The 19289-nt window shown below is 44.9% G+C and overlaps 1 protein-coding gene across 1 annotated transcript in view; it reads left to right on the top strand.

Annotated features, from left to right (window-relative positions):
- Positions 1–791: 791 nt before the first annotated feature.
- The window catches only part of LOC138290716 (ovochymase-2-like), a 559559-nt gene continuing 541061 nt past the window's right edge, over positions 792–19289 (top strand). The window contains exon 1 of the mRNA XM_069230265.1: positions 792–1031. Within this exon, the coding sequence (XP_069086366.1) occupies positions 899–1031 (133 nt within the window). The 5' untranslated portion in view covers positions 792–898. The remainder of the gene's footprint in view (positions 1032–19289) is intronic.

The raw sequence follows: 19289 nt of genomic DNA, 5'->3' as shown, positions 1-19289 counted from the left end.
GTGTTCCGGCGGTATGAGGCCTGCAAAAATGGAGCAATGAAATCTACAAGTTTTCACTGTGACATTTTTGGCATCTTTTTTAACGGCTGCTGAAAGCAGGCGTCAAAAGAACACACCCATTGTAATCAAAGGGCTTCCTTGCACTTTGCCCCAGTAGTGTCAAAATGTTTGATGCTAGTGGAGCAAAGACACTGTTGTTCCTAACACCGTCATGGTGCGCCGTATCATAAATATGCCGCACCCATGGTGGCGTTAGTGGGGCGCAGAGGAGCACAAGAAAAGTTTGGCCCAATGTATTGGAGAAAAATTGTATTGTGAGCAAAATCCCTAAACCTGAAGTTCATTAAAATATTTGCGAAATATGTTAAAATACAAACAGGTGTTTGTGATCATACGCGACTCTCCAGCTTTAAGGGGCAGGGGGCTCAGGAGTAGGCTAAAAATCCTTAGTTCAAATTCACCAGTGTGACTTTCTGGGCAGATCGTGTCACACTCACATATATGCTGGAGAGAGAGGTTGCTTTCGAAGTAACACATGGTTCTCTATTACCAGTATGTATTACTTGCATCACTTTGGGAAGAGATCAGTGATGACAAATTTTCGTTAATGAACTTAACTTTTAGTTCAATTTTTTCCTTGAAGAACTGAACTTTTATCAGCAATAGGTCAGTTGACTGATTAGCCCGCAATTAATATCAGCGTTTGCAAAAAGAATATGCATCTTGGCTTCAGGAGCAGAGCAAGGTTCACCTTGGAGGCTTCAATATAGATGTGTGTGATAAAGCAGTGCTGATACCGCCGATCCTGCATCCAGCGCTGCCCTTCGCTCGCCTCCTCCTACACTCTGCGGCTACCACAGATCAGAAGTGCACAGACACAGCAGGCAGAGCTGGAGGAATGATGAAGCCCAAGGGATTGACTGATTTGGAGAAAGTTCTCATTGCCCTCTTCGTCCTCCTTTCCGCGGCCTGCGTTGGCCTTGTGGTCGTGTATTTTGTTGCCGAACCTACCTTATCCCAAGGCTCTAGTGGTAAGTGAAAAACGTCCTGTGCGCAGACTTCACTTTCGCACATCTCCTGTGGCGCAAGCCTCATTCACTTGAATATATCTCCATTGCTTAATTTGTGCGGAGGCTGCAGGTGGAGGGCACCAGTACTCATTTTTGTGGAGTCAAAAGAGGCACCCTCAGATTTGTATTCACAGCAAGATATACAATGGAGAAAATTAGTGCAGTGACAAAGGGAGAAATCTGGGATAAAAGTCAACTGTGAGAGTGAGATAAAGAGAACGGAAATGCCCAGGTGGTGGAAGAAAGTGGTGCAAGGCAGAATCAGGGCAGGGAGGCCTTGGTATTCAGCCTCCTGGGTATTTAGCAACTCTGGGGGCAAGCCCCTAAGAAAATCATAGGGTACTTGCATGTAATATTATATTTTACAAAGTAAGCATTGTGTAACCAACAATCCCATATAAACCAAAGAGAGGTTGAAAGTGCGTGTAGGGGTTTCTGTAGTTTGTATCAATATAGGAAGCAAAGGAGCGTTGAATGGTGCACCGAGGGGTGGTGAGGAGTCATTCATGTAAGCGTTGCCGAACAAATGAGAGAAAGCAAAGGGCGGGGTAGGAGGGATAGCAGAAGGATTCGTAGGGATGGACTTCCTGAAGAGATAGACCTTTATATTTCCCATGGCATGAGAGATATAACACGGTCAGCTCCTTGTCTTCTCTTTTTTTGTGCTTCTTGATTTAAAGCCTGACAGTGCCCTGGCTCTTTTAGGTCTGAATCTGCGTTTTAGAATTACTGTAACGTCCCCCCTTTAATTTTGAGTTTATCGTCTTGTGCCGAGGGAGCTGGTCATGATCATTCTTAAATTAGTGTCATCTTTCACTCATCTTGTGGTGTATGTTAGAGAAATGACAGAGATCAATGTGGGTGAATCAATCTGATCGCAGTGTTTTACATATATATATATTTTCACTGAAAAAAATAAAGGGTACAGTTAGGAAATAGAACTTTAAAAAAACATAGAAATTCACTTAAAAACCAAAGGTTACAGCGAGGTTATAGTTAGGCTTACATTTAAAACCACAGAAATTTACCTGTAATAGTGAGAGTTATCTCAAGTAACTATAACTCATGCTCTAAGGTAACTTTAACTCGCGCCCCTACCATGCACAGTTTTTTCATAAAATGTTTTACTGCAAATATTACATTGATATTATCAATGATGTTATCAAAGGTTTTATGAGTGTCGTAATTTGTGAGGTAACTAGTAGTACATGTTGAGTTATAGTTACCTTAGGGCACGAGTTATAGTTACTTGAGATAACTCTAACTCTAACAGGTGAATTTCTATGGTTTTCTATGTTTAAAATGTGAGCCTAACTATAACGTAACCCTGTAACCTTTGGTTTTTTAGGTGAATTTCTATGTTTTTTTTAAATTCTGGTTCCTAACTATAACTTCCCCATAACCTTTGTCAGTGAATTTCTATGGTTTATTCAATGTATAGTAATTTTCATTACTATACGTTAATCCAAACACCGCTGCAAGGCCGTTGTCGAGGCCCTGAGGCCAACCCCCTATAAGCACCCAAACTTGTGCCGGCATGGTGCGGGTGGGCTGTAAGGCCAGGGCTATGGCCAAACCCTGGGGCCAACTCCCCTAAACACCCAACCCCATGCTGTGCATGGCCCTTTGGTAGTGTGTGGCGGAACTTGGCGCCGCCTGTTTCTCTGGGTGTGAGAATAGGTGTGAGAGGGTGTATCTGGGGGTAAGAGTGGCTACAAGAGTGTCTCTCTGGGAGTGAGAGTGGGAGCATCAATGTCTTAGTGGGTGCACCAGTGTCTGTGTGGGTCTGTGAGTGGGTGCGTGAGCATCTGAGTGGGTGTGTGAGTGGGTGAATAAGGGTCTGAGTGGGTGTGTGAGTAGGAGAAAGAGACTGAAAAAGAAATTGAGAGAGAGAAAAAGTGTGCGGGGGAGAAAGATAGAGAGTTTTTTAGGCTTTGCTGAATGATATACTTGGAATGAGTTATTTCTGGACAAATTGAAAAAATGTATTTGTCAATTAAAAAGAGTGAGATCTCCTTTCAGTATTAACCATAAACTTTTGAAGTTTATAAGAAATTAATGAAGGAAAACACCCACAGGTTCACCCAGTGTAGAACCCTCATCTTTCAGTGCAAGGGTCTGTGACTTTAACCTGTAGGCTACAGGTGACTCTTTACTGTGATGCTCGAGATATACCTATGACAGTCAACCCACGCATGTGATTGGAAAGAAACATGAATGTTCCATCACTAGGAAGGTTTACCGGTCAAAACACCAGTAACTAAACAAACACACTGCCAAGCGATACTAGGATTTGAACTTTAGTCTACTGAATGACAGCACAAGACTGTGACCATTAGGCCAGAAGTGACTGTTCCGCTCTGCATCCAAATGTAACTGTAACATTCGTAACAAACATCTTGATAGTTTAGCTCTTTGAAATCATTACATGGAGAGACCATTGCTCTCTTTTTCTATCACATGATGGGATGGAAGATGGGAGAGAGAGAGAGAGAAAACGACAGGACCGCAGAGGGGGTGCCTGAAGGCCCCCGCGGTCCTAGCCAGCTCTCCATGTCCTGTGGGAGCCTAAATTGCAAGCAGGAGCAATGTTTTCATCTGTTTTCCCCACATGCATATTTGTGTGCAGGGAAGACAGATGAAAACTCCGCTTTCTGCAAGTGAGAGCTGTCCCAGGAGTGTGCACCCCGAGACATAGGAGGAGCCGGCCATGGGGGGTGGTGGTCCCCAAGGCCATCGTTGGCTCTACTTGGGGAGCCACGTGGTCCCCCTCCAATGTTAATAGCCCCAGGGAGGTGGTGGTCCCCAGGGCATGGGGGTCCAAAACTGAACCCCCTCATTCTTTTAATGAAGCCTCAGGGAGTAGTTGGTCCCCGAGGCTGTGGTGGGGCCGTGCAACTCCTGCAATCTATTTATTTAATGCCTCAGGAAGGTGGTGGTCCCTGAGGTTGTAGAGGGGCATGCGGCCCCCTGGCACTGTATTTATTTAAGGCCCCAGGGAGGTGGTGGTCCCCAGAACTGCAGGGGAGCTGTGTGGCCCTCCGCCTGCATTCAACTCACAATAACCCCTGGGGATGTGGTGGACCCTGAGGCCACCCTGATTATTTAATTGTAACCCTGGGGAGGTGGTGGTCCCCAGGGTTGCAAGGGGGCCTGGTGGCACCCCCCATTCTATTTATTTAATGCCCCAGGTAGGTGGTGGGCGCCGGGGGTGTGTGCAGCCCCCTCACTGTATTTATTTGAACCTCCGGGGAGGTGGTGGTCTCTGGGGCTGCAGGGGGGCCATGCGCCCCTCCTGCGTTCCACTTACATTAAGCCAGAGGGAGGTGGCAGTTCCCGGGGCTGTGGGGGGCCCTACCCTCGCCGATTATAGCCATGGGGACCCAGGGAAATGACCACAGCCACACATACACTTGAACCCTCGTGTTGTACATTGTATTGTACAGATATTAAAATCCATTACAATTTAAAACTAAGGGCAATCGAACAGTGCAAATACAAAAGCACACCCACGTTTTGACACACACACAAATTAAACACTCCATGCTACCAATAAAACACAATGCTAATATCAGACATTATAATCACAATAAAATACTCGGTTGCATTATATACTATACAAAAACAACATTTCTCAGCTAAAAAAGAATACATTAGCATCAAAATGGGAACATTCCAATAATAACAAGAGATCCAAACTACGGAATACAAATTGCACATAATTGTTACTAAACTAACTTCAAGGATCCATAAAGTGCTTCCCTACATACCATACACCCTCCCCATGAGCAATAGAGACATTCAATTTCTAATGCTTAAACATGGAGCAGACGACTGCATAAGTCCCTAAAGTGCTTATGTGCATTGGTTAATCCATCATAGAATAACAGCCAATAATATGATAAGAACCATAAAAAAACCCTAAAAACTCAGCAACTGTGCAGAATTGGTTTAAAGCCCGAAAGAGCAAGAACAGAAAACAGTTTTCATACACCATAAATCACTGCTCGCAGTGCCCTTAACAAACTTAACCTGAGTAACGTTAATACATTTGGTCAACAAAACATTCAACATTATATTGTCTGGATCCAAGGACTTAATGACAGCCTGCCAGCAGGAGCGGACCCCCAATTCATTCCACTTGTTCCACAGCAAAGATCAACGCTCCTTCTGCAAAGCTGGACACAGACAGGACCACATGTTCAAATAATTCTTCCCAGTTACCCAAGCCCCTACAAATTACACCCTCCCCAGGATTGGGCAGCCAAGTGAGTAAATGCTTAAAAAAATCCCGAGCACCCATCCTTAGGGCCATGAATTTCTCTTTCATGCGAATGACATAAGAGCAGGAGAAATAACCAGCTGGGGTGGCTGGCCAGAACATATTAATTATCATCCAGGCATGATTATGTGTGGCAAGGAGAGCTTGGTCCGAGAGGAAAGACCAATGCTGAACACTTTTTTTAATACCAAATTTAAAAAGTTAATGTGGTGGATTATTAGCCCAAAGATCCTCAACACTCAATAACTATTTACAATCAGCCAAAAAATGGGAGTGTGACCTTTTTGCCTCAGTCGCACTAATTTCAAGCCACAAAACTGATTTCAAACCACCCACTTTTGCCTGCCATAGCTTATGACAAATTTTCAAGAAAGCACACCGCACCTACTGCCTGCTGATCTAAAAGGTAAAATTCCAGCCGAACCTGCACAGGTGTTGAGGATTGCGGTAAACAGAAAACCCTCTTACATATCTTGGTAACCAACCTATTTAGCAAACATGTACCTCTAACTAACATGACTTCCTGACCCCAGGATAGTGAAGGTGTAATCTTTGCTCTCATGACTTCCAATAGTGGGAACAAATTTGGCCCCTAAGGGTTTTAAATAATTTTCTAAGAAATACATGCAGGGCCACAGCTTTGACTTCAACCTCCTTTCTCTGCCTAACAAAACTACCCCTGGCATCATATTGCAACCCTAAGTATTTATAACTGTGGTCTGAAATATGTTTGTCGCTCTTCTGATACCAGTTGCTCCCCAAGAGCATTTTCCTACCAAAAGAAACCACTTTTGTTTTTAACAGATTTACTTCCAAATGGTTCGAGGCTGTATAAAGTGCAAGGTGGTTAAGCAGCCGCTGTAGGACTACTCTGGTATAGCTGAACATTGCCAGATCATCAGCATAAAGCAGGTGACTAAGCAAAAGACCACCAATCTTGGGGGAAGAGAATTAACGACATCAAGAGCAGATGGCAAGTCTGCAATAAACAAATTAAAAAGTAAGGGAGCAAGCACATATCCCTGCTTCATTCACACCAAGAAAAGTGGAAAGTTTCCTGGGGAGGGAGCGGCCATCTCCAAGTTCAATGCAGACCCAGGTGTTGATATGTAACTCTATTATAGCCCCCATGAGCACAGATGGAATGCCCCAGTTTTGTAATTTGACCCACAAGGAACCCCTGGGGACCCAATCAATGCTACCTTAAAATCCACAAAAAAGCAGTGCAGCACAGAACCTGGTAAAATTGCCTTGTCCATCAAAATAGATAGAGCTAATAAATTGGTGGATGTGCCCGATACAGCAGTAAACCCTGTTTGGCCTATTGGAATTAATCCCTTTGACTCTGTCCAGGATTGTAGATCTTCTAACAGAAGGCTGGCATACTACTGAGCCTCATTATCAAGCAGTGCTATCAGCCTATAATTGGCTGGATCTGAGCTTGAGCCACTTTTATGTAATGGTTGAATTATAGCACCATGTCAAGACTCAGGTATTCTTGAAAACCTGGCACAGTGGTCAAAGAGGTTCACAAGATTACCTGCCCAAAAGGTTGTGTCCTGTTTCAACAGCGCCTGCGGAAGTCTATTGGGACCCGGAGCCCCATCCCATTTTGCCTTGGAGATAATACGAGAAAGACGATGCGAAGAAAAAGTCATGGCTTCTGATTGAGGGTACTGGGACCCCACTGGCTGATCCTGGAATGTAATCAGTGCTACTATAGAGGTCTGCACCCCCAAGCCCTGCTGCTTTTCTTCAGGCATGCTTACAGAAAAAAATCTGGCCAAAAAGGAAGCCCATTCCCCCTCTGAGATGTTAACAGTACCAAACCCCCTTGTCGGTTTGTTTACTTATTATTAAGGGACCAAAATGTTCTTGAATTCAAGTCCTTGCTTGCACTTATAAGTTTTGCCCAAAAAAGTCAGAGTATCTCTGTTTTTCTTCATAAATGGCCTTCCTGTAGTGTTTTTGAAATTCCTTAAACTTAATCAGTAAGGCCTTTGAGCAAGGGCTCTTCCTGAGTGCCCTAGCAGCTTTATTGCAAGCGTTTTTTTAGCTCTTGAGTCTCCCTCAAATAGCAAACCGCATAGTTGAAATAGAGTTATTTGCAGGTGTCTGAAATCTTAACCATAAGAAGGAGATAAAATTAGCCCATAGATTAATTGGAGACACACTGCCTACGACTACAGAGTCTAAGTAGTTAACACACTCAGCCATTACTGCATCACTAGTGGAGGAGCTCCATTTTATGCACTTTAAAGTCTCAATACATATGCCGCCACCCACAGCCCGAGCTACAGCATGGTGATGAAGGATAGATTTTATAACTACAGTCTGGGGGCGATGATCACTCTCACACCGAGTGGATAATGAACATTTTTCAATGTAGAGGAACATTTCCACATTACAGATAAAATAATAAGAGGAACATGTCCACCAATCAGATTTCATCCACCTCAGGGGAGTGTCTTGAGGCAGATGGACGTTCAGAACTTTGAATCTCATGTTGTTTAAATGCAGTTCCACATGCTCACCCAAGGGCTTATGAGAGCATTGTTCAGGAACCGACAGATTACAAACAACGGGACCCTTGAGCACTTCGGAGGTATCTTGAAACAAATTTGTGTTGAAGTCCCAAGTTACCAAACAATCGCATGGGAAATCAACCAGAATCTGCATCAGACGATTCAACTCCCCCCTTTTTCCTTTAGTCCCTGAGGCGATTTAGACATTTATCACAAAGAGGGTTTGCTGCGATCTCCAATTACTAATCTTAATACCCTGAATCCAGTTTTCCTCCCAAACAAGTGGAGTAATACGACATTTTAATTTAACAGCAACATAGATAGCTAACCTGCCCCTAGCATGGCCACTTTTATCCTCTATATGAGCAGCTATCCACATTTCCAAAAACCCTAGCAATGGACAGCTTGCCTCCTCCCATCTTTGTTGCAGAGCAATTATTTCATAACAATTTAAAAACTACAATATGTCCACAGATTCGATCTTCTAAGCGACCCCACTGATATTCCAAGAACATAATGTCAGGGGTTCATACTTTGGCATAGGAGACACCTTCCATAGAGATCATTCAGACCGCTGATGTAGTAGGTCTGAAGGCAACCAATCCCATTTAGACCCCAACTGGTTACCAACATTTGTCCTTCCTATACCACTATGTGTAATAGAACTGACCTGAGCACCTTTCAAAACTGAAAATGGCTTAAACTTGAGGTGGGGGGCCTTAGGACTTGATGTTTCAGACAACAATACAGGGTAGCCAGGATTCTTATGGGGAATGATGATAATGGCACAGTAATGAAATACATCTTCCCTGGCAAGATTTGACTGTGCAAGGGCAACTGAAATCAATGTCACCAGAGTGCCTTCCCCTGTCTGTATGCCCCTTTGGAGAAGAATTTTAATGGAAATGCGATTGCCAGATCCAATGCCACTCAACTCTGGAATAGCTTTGAAAAGTCTTAAAATGTTCCCTCTATTCAAGATGTCATGGGCACCTCTCAAGCAGTATTCCAGCTTAAAAAGTAATTTTGCAGTTGTACACTCAGATAGAGACAATGGAAAACAGGATGGTAGCTTTAGATGGAGCTGGCCCGCCAGGCTAGAAACACCTCTAGGATCCTCTGGCCTGATCTCCTAACGATTAGCAAAAGAAATAGAATCTTGATAACTTGGAACGGCTGGGGAGAGCTGGCTGCTTTGAATTTTAAGAGGCACCCTAAAAGAGCTATCAACTCTCGGTCTCGCTATATCACAACTAACTGTTTCGTAAGCCACGGTATGATTTGTTGATGTTATTATGAAATCAATAATACAATCCCACCCAGAACTTGTAGTAAGATGAGCAGAGCCATTGACTTTGTTTTTTTGAGGGTATCCAATACTTCTCTGGATAAGGTTCCATCCCTGTTAATAGGGACATTAGTGAATAAACTTTGTGCAGACTCAGTTGATGGTAATAAACCACCCTGTATAACCAAATATGGGCCAGTTGGCAAGGTCAAACTTGTCACCTCCTGGGGCTGTCCTAAATCATATTGAAAGCAAAGCAAAACACAAATGATGGAAGGAATGCAAAAACAATCAAACATTCACCCCCAGTCACAGATTTGGGTGTAATCCACTGTTCTTTTGCTCACCATGCCACCCCAGTTTAGACCCAGCCATATGCAAATCAGTCTTGACCCCTTTCATTATGGGAAAAGTCCAGCCCGAACTGCCGGGCCAAGTCCTCCCTGGACCGGAAACAAGCATCCTGGGACCAGTTTCAGGGTTTCACCCTTCATCAGCCAGGCTAGCTTGAATCCAGTGGCATAGTGAGCGCGGGACCCACGTCTGGGCATACCCGGCACACTTATGGCAGCAAAAGCAAAGCAAAACACATATGATGGACGGAAGGCAGAACCAATCAAACATTCACCCCCAGTCACTGATCTGGGTTTAATCCATTGTTCTTTTGCTCACAATGCCACCCCAGTTTAGACCCAGCCAGATGCAAATCAGTCTTGACCCCTTTCCTTATGGGAAAAGTCCAGCCCGAACTGCCGGGCCAAGTCCTCCCTGGACCGGAAACAAGCATCCTGGGACCAGTTTCAGGGTTTCACCCTTCATCAGCCAGGCTAGCTTGAATCCAGTGGCATAGTGAGCGCGGGACCCACGTCTGGGCATACCCGGCACACTTATGGTGGCAAAAGCAAAGCAAAACACAAATGATGGACGGAATGCGGAACCAATCAAACATCCACCACCAGTCACAGATCTGGGTTTAATCCATTGTTCTTTTGCTCACCATGCCACCCCAGCCATATGCAAATCAGTCTTGACCCCGTTCCTTATGGGAACAGTCCAGCCCGAACAGCCAGGCCAGGTCCTCCCTGGACTGGAAACAAGCATCCTGGGACCAGTTTCAGGGTTTCACCCTTCATCAGCCAGGCTAGCTTGAGTCCAGTGGCATAGTGAGCCCGGACCCCACGTCTGGGTATACCCGGCGCACTTATGGTGGGAAAAGCAAAGTAAAACACAAATGATGGACAGAATGCGAAACCAATCAAACATTCACCCCCAGACACATAATTGGGTGTAATCCACTGTTCTTTTGCTCACCATGCCACCCAAGTTTAGACCCAGCCATATGCAAATCAGTCTTGACCCCGTTCCTTATGGGAACAGTCCAGCCCGAACTGCCAGGCCAAGTCCTCCCTGGACCGGAAACAAGCATCCTGGGACCAGTTTCAGGGTTTCACCTTTCATCAGCCAGGCTAGCTTGAACCCAGTGGCATGGTGAGCCCGGGACCCACGTCTGGGCATACCCGGCACACTTATGGCGGCAAAAGCAAAGCAAAACACAAATGATGGACGGAATGCGGAACCAATCAAACATTCACCCCCAGTCACAGATCTGGGTTTAATCCATTGTTCTTTTGCTCACCATGCCACCCCAGTTTAGACCCAGTCATATGCAAATCAGTCTTGAGTCTGTTCCTTATGGGAACAGTCCAGCCCGAACTGCCAGGCCAGGTCCTCCCTGGACCAGAAACAAGCATCCTGTGCTGGCCATTGGGTGTTGATGATGACTCCTGTCTTTTCTAAGACATGAGTCATGTGGTATGAATGGTTTTGTGTCAGAAAATGACTCTAGGCAGGTTAGTGTCTAAACCGACCATGCCTCCTCACCCGAGGGACAGGTCACGGGAGCGCTGGAATTACCCCCATCAGGGAAGTGGAATGGCACGCCACGGGACCCGCGACGCGTCACCTATGCGCGCCCGACCGTGTCTTCTCCATTGAGACACGTTTCGGGTTAGCGCCCATACTTTCGGAAACGCCGCATACGTCCACATAGCGCCGGATCCTTCCGGCGCTGCTTCTACGATTTTCCTCACTATTAACCACTCCCCTTAAATAGTGGGCGCCCCCGCATCCCGGCACCAGAGTGGCTGGGCACCGACATGTAGGTACACCTACCGGTATTTCCCTTTGGAGTGGTAAGTTTTTTCGTGGGTATTGTCTGCATCTTGCACTTTCTGAACTACATACTTTTGGTCGGAGGTTCCCCCTCCTCGCAGCCCATTAGGAAACTCCTCATGAGCTTACCATCTTAACCCTTATTTCAGCTGGGCATTACCCATTAACTTACTGTTTACCTTTTTATCTTCTGCCTGGTCTTTGTCATTGTTTTAATCCCCGCTCTAGAGTGTGACTACAAGGGATACCTTCCCCGGCATTTCCCAGACCAGAGGCTAGTCGCCTTTCACCCTGGGGTAAGTCACCACTGCATGTGAGTGTGTGTGTGTGTCGCTTTTTGCACTGTACCTTCCACCGTGTGTGCTGTGTTTTGTGCTGTGGTTTGTCACACTGGTTCACCAAATCCTGATTTTAATTTATTCATTTTTCCTGTAACCTAACCCTAGTATGAACAATCTGTTCAGGTAGGCCATTTACCCCTTTTTTTCCTTACACTTAGCGAGCATCTGCACCATTTTTTGACCCCTCCTCCCTCCTGTGCACCATTTTTGCACTGGAGTATAAATATGGCGTTATGGCCATAGAGTCATTTTTTGCACGGGAACGCCTACCTTGCATCTCATTAAGGCAAGGCAGGATTCCACGTCCAAAAAGTGACTTTAACTCCATAAATTTGGCACTAGATGGGTCTAGCGCCAAAGTTTTAAATATGGAGTTAGTTTTGCACTGAATTTGCGTGAAAAAAATGACACAAATTTGGTGCAAAACACCTATAGTTGTGCACCTTAGTTTGAGAAGCTTTGGGACAGGGGTAACCGTAGTGCTTCAAACCAGCAATTTTAGAGCTCAGAATCATTGTGCACATTCTATGACTCAAGATCTACAAATGGTGTAAGTGAAGCATTTTAACAGCGGGTAAAAGTCATAAAAATACTTGTAAATTCAAGGACAACTTGCTCCTGTGCCTACACCGTTCCCCAAAGGATATCAATAGATGTTGTTGCAATATAAGGCTGCATCTCGTTCGTAGCCCATTCTTCACGTGTTTGGTACGCGAGCCCATACCTGCAAAAGATCTCTTGAATAACAGCAGCAGGTTACTACAGAACTGGATCCTGCGCTCCAGATAACCAACCTCAGCTACATAAACAGAAATCTTGAGCCAGGCTCGATCCTAAAGTCTAGCTCATGTCGAGGTCCTGTTGAAGCCTGGAGCCCATAACGAGTCAGCTTTCATGTAACTTCCGCTTGCCTCCCTATCTCGTAATCTGGATTTGCATTAGGGCCAAAGCTGTCGACTTTGAAACTTCAGTCCTGCAATTAATTTTGACCTTGTGTAATAGTGTGCAGATGTAATGCGTTCCAATGCCTTTGGGTCGAATAAACGCTATATAACAAGCAATGGCAAACCAACAGGTCTGGCCTGTGCAGCAATCCAAGAGCTATTGGCATTGTCAATGTCTTTTAGCCATAGGTTGTGGGTCTATATTGGTCTCCCTCTGTCAGTGACTGCCCTTTATTGGTCAGTGGCCAAACAGTGCAATTCACGTGATGGAGGTGGCTCGATTTACAAGCCCGATCACTTTTCCTCCTTGATTTAGTGTTTGCACCATTAAGGCACTAGCCTAGCATACCTGGACAGACTGGCACACACTAAAATCAGGGTTAGTACAATATAGGGTAGATGCTTGCAGGATGCAAGGCAGCACAAAGCATAATGTCAATCAACTCATGAGCACAAATGGTTATTGCACTGAAAGGTGACACAAGCGCAGTGCCAAATGCCTGTCACATAGTGCCAAACCCCTGTTAAGTTATGCAAGTTATATTTATTTTACACACATAACAAACTCCCCTGGACGCTGAACATGGGCTGCATTAACTAATCACTCAAAACAGTCTGATGTCCCTATGGATGGGCACCCAATGAAATAAGCAGTGGGCTATCTAAAATATCTCCCCAAGTGCTGGTATTGTAAAAAATATGTGTTGAACTAGAGGCAGCTGTAGGCAAGACCAACACATTCACAAACTTAAAAAACAAATTAAAAAGGGTGTTTATAATGCACCATTGTTGCACCCAAGATCATACTAAACTCTGCGCATGCAAGCCCCTGAGAGATGGGGAAAGATCAGGAGAAATGGGAGGGGAGGAAAAGTAGGATGGGATTGGAACATAGAGGGAAAGGGGGATAAAAAGAATGGGCATGAGGAAATTGAGAAGGGGGAGACTTGTGAGATTGAGAGGGAAAGAAAAATGGGGTGTGGGAGAATGAAACGTAAGGGGGAGAGAGAGAGAGAGAGAGAAAGAGAGAGGGAGAGACTGAACGGGATAAATTGAGAGGGAACAATTAAGCGACACTGTGATATGTGTCTGTGCGCGTGCATGTGTGTGTGCGTGCATAGAGAGATGCTAAATGGGTAAAAGGAACACTTAAGAGCACCAAGTTAGGGCAAGACTATCATATCTAGCCATGTAGTGGGAATGGGGGTTGAAGAGAGAGAGAGAGAGGGAGAGTCTGCAACTGGGGAGGGGGGACGGGAGCAGAGACATACGCCACAAGGTAAATCATTCATAACACGGAACTGGAGAGGCAGTATGTTGGAAAATGGGTTATTGGTAAGGGCAGGTAGGTACCTACACCTAGCAACAAGCCACTAACCTCCACCTAGGTACAGCTAGGTCTCAGTAAATTAATCCCAGCTCAACCCTTGGTAGCTTGGCAACGAGCGTCAAGGCTTAACATAGGAGACAGTGTGTAAAGCATTCAAATATCACAAAACAGTAATCAAATAAAACACAGGAAACAGTTTAAAAATCCAAAACCAATTTATAAAAATAGTTTATATTTTTATCTTTAAAATGACACAAAAACGAATAAAATTGGTTCAGGGGAACCGGAGATATGAATTTTTAAAGTATTATTATTTTTCTAGCGCTTAGAAACAAAAAGCGCCAATCGGGTCATCTGGTTGCACCAGGACCGGGGCAAAGTCAAACTTTCAGGCCGACCGCGATGGAGCCCTGCTCGGCTACAGGTCGCGGGAGGCCTCGGTCAAAAAGTTACCTTCTGACTTAGTCTTTATTTTGAAGTTTTTCTTCACCGGGACGAACCTGCCAGTTGAATCCGACCTCCTGGAGCCCTTGTCCGGATACGCGATGTGGGTTTCCTCGGTGGTGATTTCTACCTTCGGACTTAGTCGTTTTTTTGAGATGAAAATCCTTCGACCGGGGTAAACCTGGATCTTGATCCGACGTCCGTGGAGCCCTTCTCGGATACGATGGCTGGGAGGTCCCGGTCAACTTTTTACGTTCGGACTTAGTCTCTTTTTCGGATGTTTTTCTTTACCGGGACGAACCACAAAGTCAGGCCGGGTCGCGGTTGAGGCAAGCCGGCTAGAATTTCTGCGGCGGGTCGGTCCCTCTCTGGAGCTTTTTTACAAAAATTCTCAAATCTTTTCCAAACTTCTGGGGCTTCACCCAGATGTTCTTTTAAGGTTCTTTTGGGGTCCACAGCTCACCCCAAGGGTCCAGAAGTTCTGTGATGGTCCTTGGGGGGGTGCGGACTTCAACTCCCAGAATGCACATGGCGCAAACTCCTTTTTGGCCACTGGGCAGTGGTCAACTGGTCTCTTTTTTAGGAGTTGGTGCAGGGGACTCTGGATAGCAATTTTTCACCTGTAGCAAACAGGGAGTCCCTCCTTGAAACAGTTGAAGCCAGGCAAAGTCCTTCTTGTGGTGAAGCCCAAGTGTGCAGCTGGTGCAGTCCTTCTGAGTGCAGGGTCCAGGTGCAGGCCAGGGGTCCAGCAGGGCAGTCCTTCTTCTCCTTAAGTTCCTTCTTCTTGAAAGTTGGCGGGGATCTGAGGTGTGGGGGCAGGTCTGCCAGTTTTCTCCTTGCTCCTGGGTGAAAAGCAGGGGGGTCCTGGTCCTCCAATCAGGTACAGGGTCGTCCCCCTGTGATGACCACTTCCTGGGAAGTGTGGCAAAAATTCATCCCAGTGGGCAACATTCTCTAAAAATCCAACATGGCTGAATCTGATTTTTGGAGGTTACATCTGGCTGAGCCCACCCACTGGTGTGGCTAAAAATCATAAACACACCCCTCTCTTGCCCTCTCCTAATCTAATCAAGGGGGCACCTAGTTGTCTGGGGTTGCAGGATGTGGGGGTGTTGCTGGGTGCTCCAGATGTCCTTCTCTGCCTTTGAAGACCAGTTTGGCAGCCCTCCCCCTTCCTGCCTCACCATCTGCTGAGGGGAGATTCTCTCCCCCAAGCACATTCCTTTGTGTGAAGCCAGGCCACTTCACACCTCATCAAGGCAGCCTGGCAGAAGCTGCTGCAGGCTGGCCAATCAGAGCACAGCAGCAAAAACAATGCAGAGCTGAAATTGGCAACTTTTTAGGTAAAGTCTAAACTTTTTACCTGAACAAGTTATATTAAATCCAACAACTGGAAGTTGTGGGATTTATTACAACAATTAATTTGATACCAAATTCTTGGTATGTAACATTTAAGGAGACTTTAAAATTTAAAATAAAGTCTGCCCATTCTAGCCTATGAAGGCCATTTACTTCAATGAGGGAAAAACGAATTTGGCTGTTTTTACCTCACCAGGGCTTATAAATCTATTTTTATAAAGTCCCTGCTTATAGTTACATGGCACCCAGCCCTAGGGGCACATAGGGCACACCTTAGGGGTGACTTATATGTAAAAATAAGGTAGTTTAAGACTTTGAAAGTACCTTTAATTCCAAAGTCGAATTTGCATATAACTTTAATTTAAAAGCAGCCAGCAAGGCAGGCTTGCTTTTAAAATGACACTGGGCACCTCAGCAGTGCATCTAGGTGTGCACCACCTATGCTGTGGTCCCTAAACCTACATGCCCTACCATATACTAGGGACTTATAGGTAGGTTAACTTAGCCAATTATAATTAGCCTAATTTGCATATCCATTTTACACAGAGCACAGGCCCTGGGACTGGTTAGCAGTACCCAGGGCACCATCAGAGTCAGGAAAACACCAGCATAAAGTTGAAAATGGGGGCAAAATGTTAGGGGGCCTCTGCAATCAGCCCTGTTTTCTCACACAGGATTACCACTTCGCCCTCTGATCTGTAAACTCCATCCCAAACCTCAGCAGCCACCAGTGTTTTGCACTTGCGGGTGTGACTGGAGCAAGCTACAACCAGGCTATGTCCCTCCACCCACCCCAGCCTCTGCTCCTCTGTCTTCTCAGGCCAAAACAAGGCTTCAAAGCACACATGTACATTACCAAGCAGCCAGGGAATACAGAACCATTTAAATTCTTTTGAACACAAATCAACAAGCAGAGAAACACACACAAAAACGTAACTTTCCTGTCTCAGCACTGTATCACACAACTACAGCAAACGTTATCAATAAAAAGGCAGAAAGTACACACAATTGGTGGAAATGTTCGAGCCCGTCTCGTGTGCCGTCCTCTGATGGAGTACTGAATGAAGGCAATGAAGCATTTGCTTGTCTTCTTTATTTGAACATATGGAGCAACTACAACTAGCCACCACAAAAGAAACTATCATGGCAATGTATTTTCTGGTGCAGGATCCTGTCACAGCTCCAACCCGGCATGAAACTTTAACAGAATTGCATTACTCTGCCTGGGGAAAGGTGAGCGCCTGACATGCTGAAAGATAAAGGCAATTAAGAATGCCCACTAGGGAAACAGAAAACATGATAAATAATAGAAATATATGCCGATGTCGGGAGCCTAACAGGGTACAACAAGATTAAAAGAAGCAGTTCTGTGACCTTTAAGTATGCGTTCAGTCCAAAGCGAAGCTTCCACTGCGAACCTTCATCTCAACAAGAAATAAAATAAAAAAGTAGTCCCAGACACAGTGCAATAAGCACCAAAGTGTAATGATAGGAGTAGTTAGGCACTGCTCCCTGGGTGTTGACAAACAACAACAAAAAAAGGAGGGACAAAGAAGAATTATTGCCCACTAGAAAGCAAAAGTTTTTGAAGGACAGTCCAAGTTACCAATAAAAAAACAATAGGCAGGCTATAGCCCACTGAGTGAATACAGCATGTCGACAGACAGTGCATGTGCTGCCTAGGCTTGACCTGAACACTACCACAGAGTGCACAAAGGGGTAAAAAACTTGAACATGAGGAATGGTACCCTATAACCTCTGGCCCAAGTCCAAGATTTACGTGAAACTGTATTGCCTCTTATTTCACCAGAGGTTCATGCTTAAAAAAAAATCACTTTTTATAACGTACTTCTCAATGCAGTGCTTCAATGCGATGTAATAATGTCAAAGCTTTCATATGCTAAAGAAATAAACCTTTTAGAATTTTAAAGAGGCTTTACCATATTTTACTCGATGTTCATTGTGCAATTTACATAGCAAACATATTCATGGCTCAACTCGTGCACAGGCTCTAAGATCTGAGCCAGACCCTTGACTTGGCTCTGGCACTGCTCTTCCTGTTAATTTGTTGGCTCGCACACCTCTACTACATACAAACCCACAGTGGTGACCTCTTTGTTGGACAAGATTGTAGTTGACATTTAGACAATATGCATGAAAATCCCCCAGCAGTGGACACAGTCTGTCAGTTGATGCTCTACTAGTGACTAGCTTAACACAGCCTCCCACTGGTGCATTCGGCTGGGGGGTTCGTGAGTCCAGTAAATTGTTTGCCGTGTTGTGTTGCTGTGTTGATGTGCTAAAAGGTAGGGCAGACAGGCTGATGGTAATCTTATTAACACAGCCCTGCTCCTGAGGCACTGGACTGGGTGTACATGATCATGTGCTATAAGACAGCGTCTTCCTTCTCCTGGTGGCCCTTTTTACAGTTTTAGCACAATGCTACTTTTCACAGTTTGTGAAAATCAAAATTCTGTTACAACTTTAAAAACACCATCATGGGTGCATTGTCTTTTAGACTTACATGCAAAAATGTAGTGTGCTTGTACGTGTTCATGTTTTTAGAGTGTTAGCCCAATGCTGTTTTTCACAGCCATATTTCTTTTTTTGCAGATTTATATAGCCTGAACTCGATCCTGAAGGTATTGGAACACTTACATGGGCACCACTAACATTACGCAAGGTCCCATTCATTTTTTTAGTCAAGGGGAGATTATGTGATTTGCCCAGAATCACAGGATATTGAGCGATGCCGGGACTCAAACCTAGTTCCCTGGGTCTAAATTGGCAGTTCTGACCATAACGCAACATCCTTCAGCCACATTCTGTTACAACTTTGAAAAACATCAACATAGGCAAACTGTCTTCATGCACGTCAATTCACTAAAATGCCAAGAGTAGAAAAAGTGGCATCACGTGCCCTTTGACCTTCTCTTTCTCTCACACACACATGCTTACACATACACACTCTCAACCGCAAGCAGACACACAACATCCATTTAAAAATCTATTTTTATACTTACCTCAGCTGCCACAGATGGTCATATTCCGGCTAACTGAAATATTATAGATAGTGAAAAATAGTGTGTGTGTATATATATATATATATTAGTGTGTTAAAACAAATTGATAATACAATGAAGAGTGCAGCCCGAACTAACGTCCATAAGGAGGAGCTGCCTATCTGCCCCTGGCACTGATTTACTGATTTTTACACCTCTGAGGCCAGAGGTCGCAAAGGCAGTGCCAGTGGTCGCAAGGAACAAGACAGGGGTCGCAGCTGCGACCTCTGGCGCCCCCTAAATGACGTCCATGACTGTCTTTTACAGAGAGTGCTAAAAAGCAGGCAGTGCAATTTTGTTGGTGTTTTTAGAGTTGAAACACAATGCTCCTTTTCACTGCTTATGAAATCCAACATTCCATGCCAAATTAAAAAAAAACACCAACATGGGCACACTGACTTTCAGACAGATGTGTTAAAAGGCAGTGCGTTTGAGTTGGTGTTTTGCATGTGCAAACAAAAGTCATAACGAT

Source organism: Pleurodeles waltl, chromosome 1_1 (assembly GCF_031143425.1).
Source record: "Pleurodeles waltl isolate 20211129_DDA chromosome 1_1, aPleWal1.hap1.20221129, whole genome shotgun sequence".
In the NCBI taxonomy this organism is placed as follows: Eukaryota; Metazoa; Chordata; class Amphibia; order Caudata; family Salamandridae; genus Pleurodeles; species Pleurodeles waltl.
This window is presented reverse-complemented; position numbering and strand designations above follow the sequence as displayed.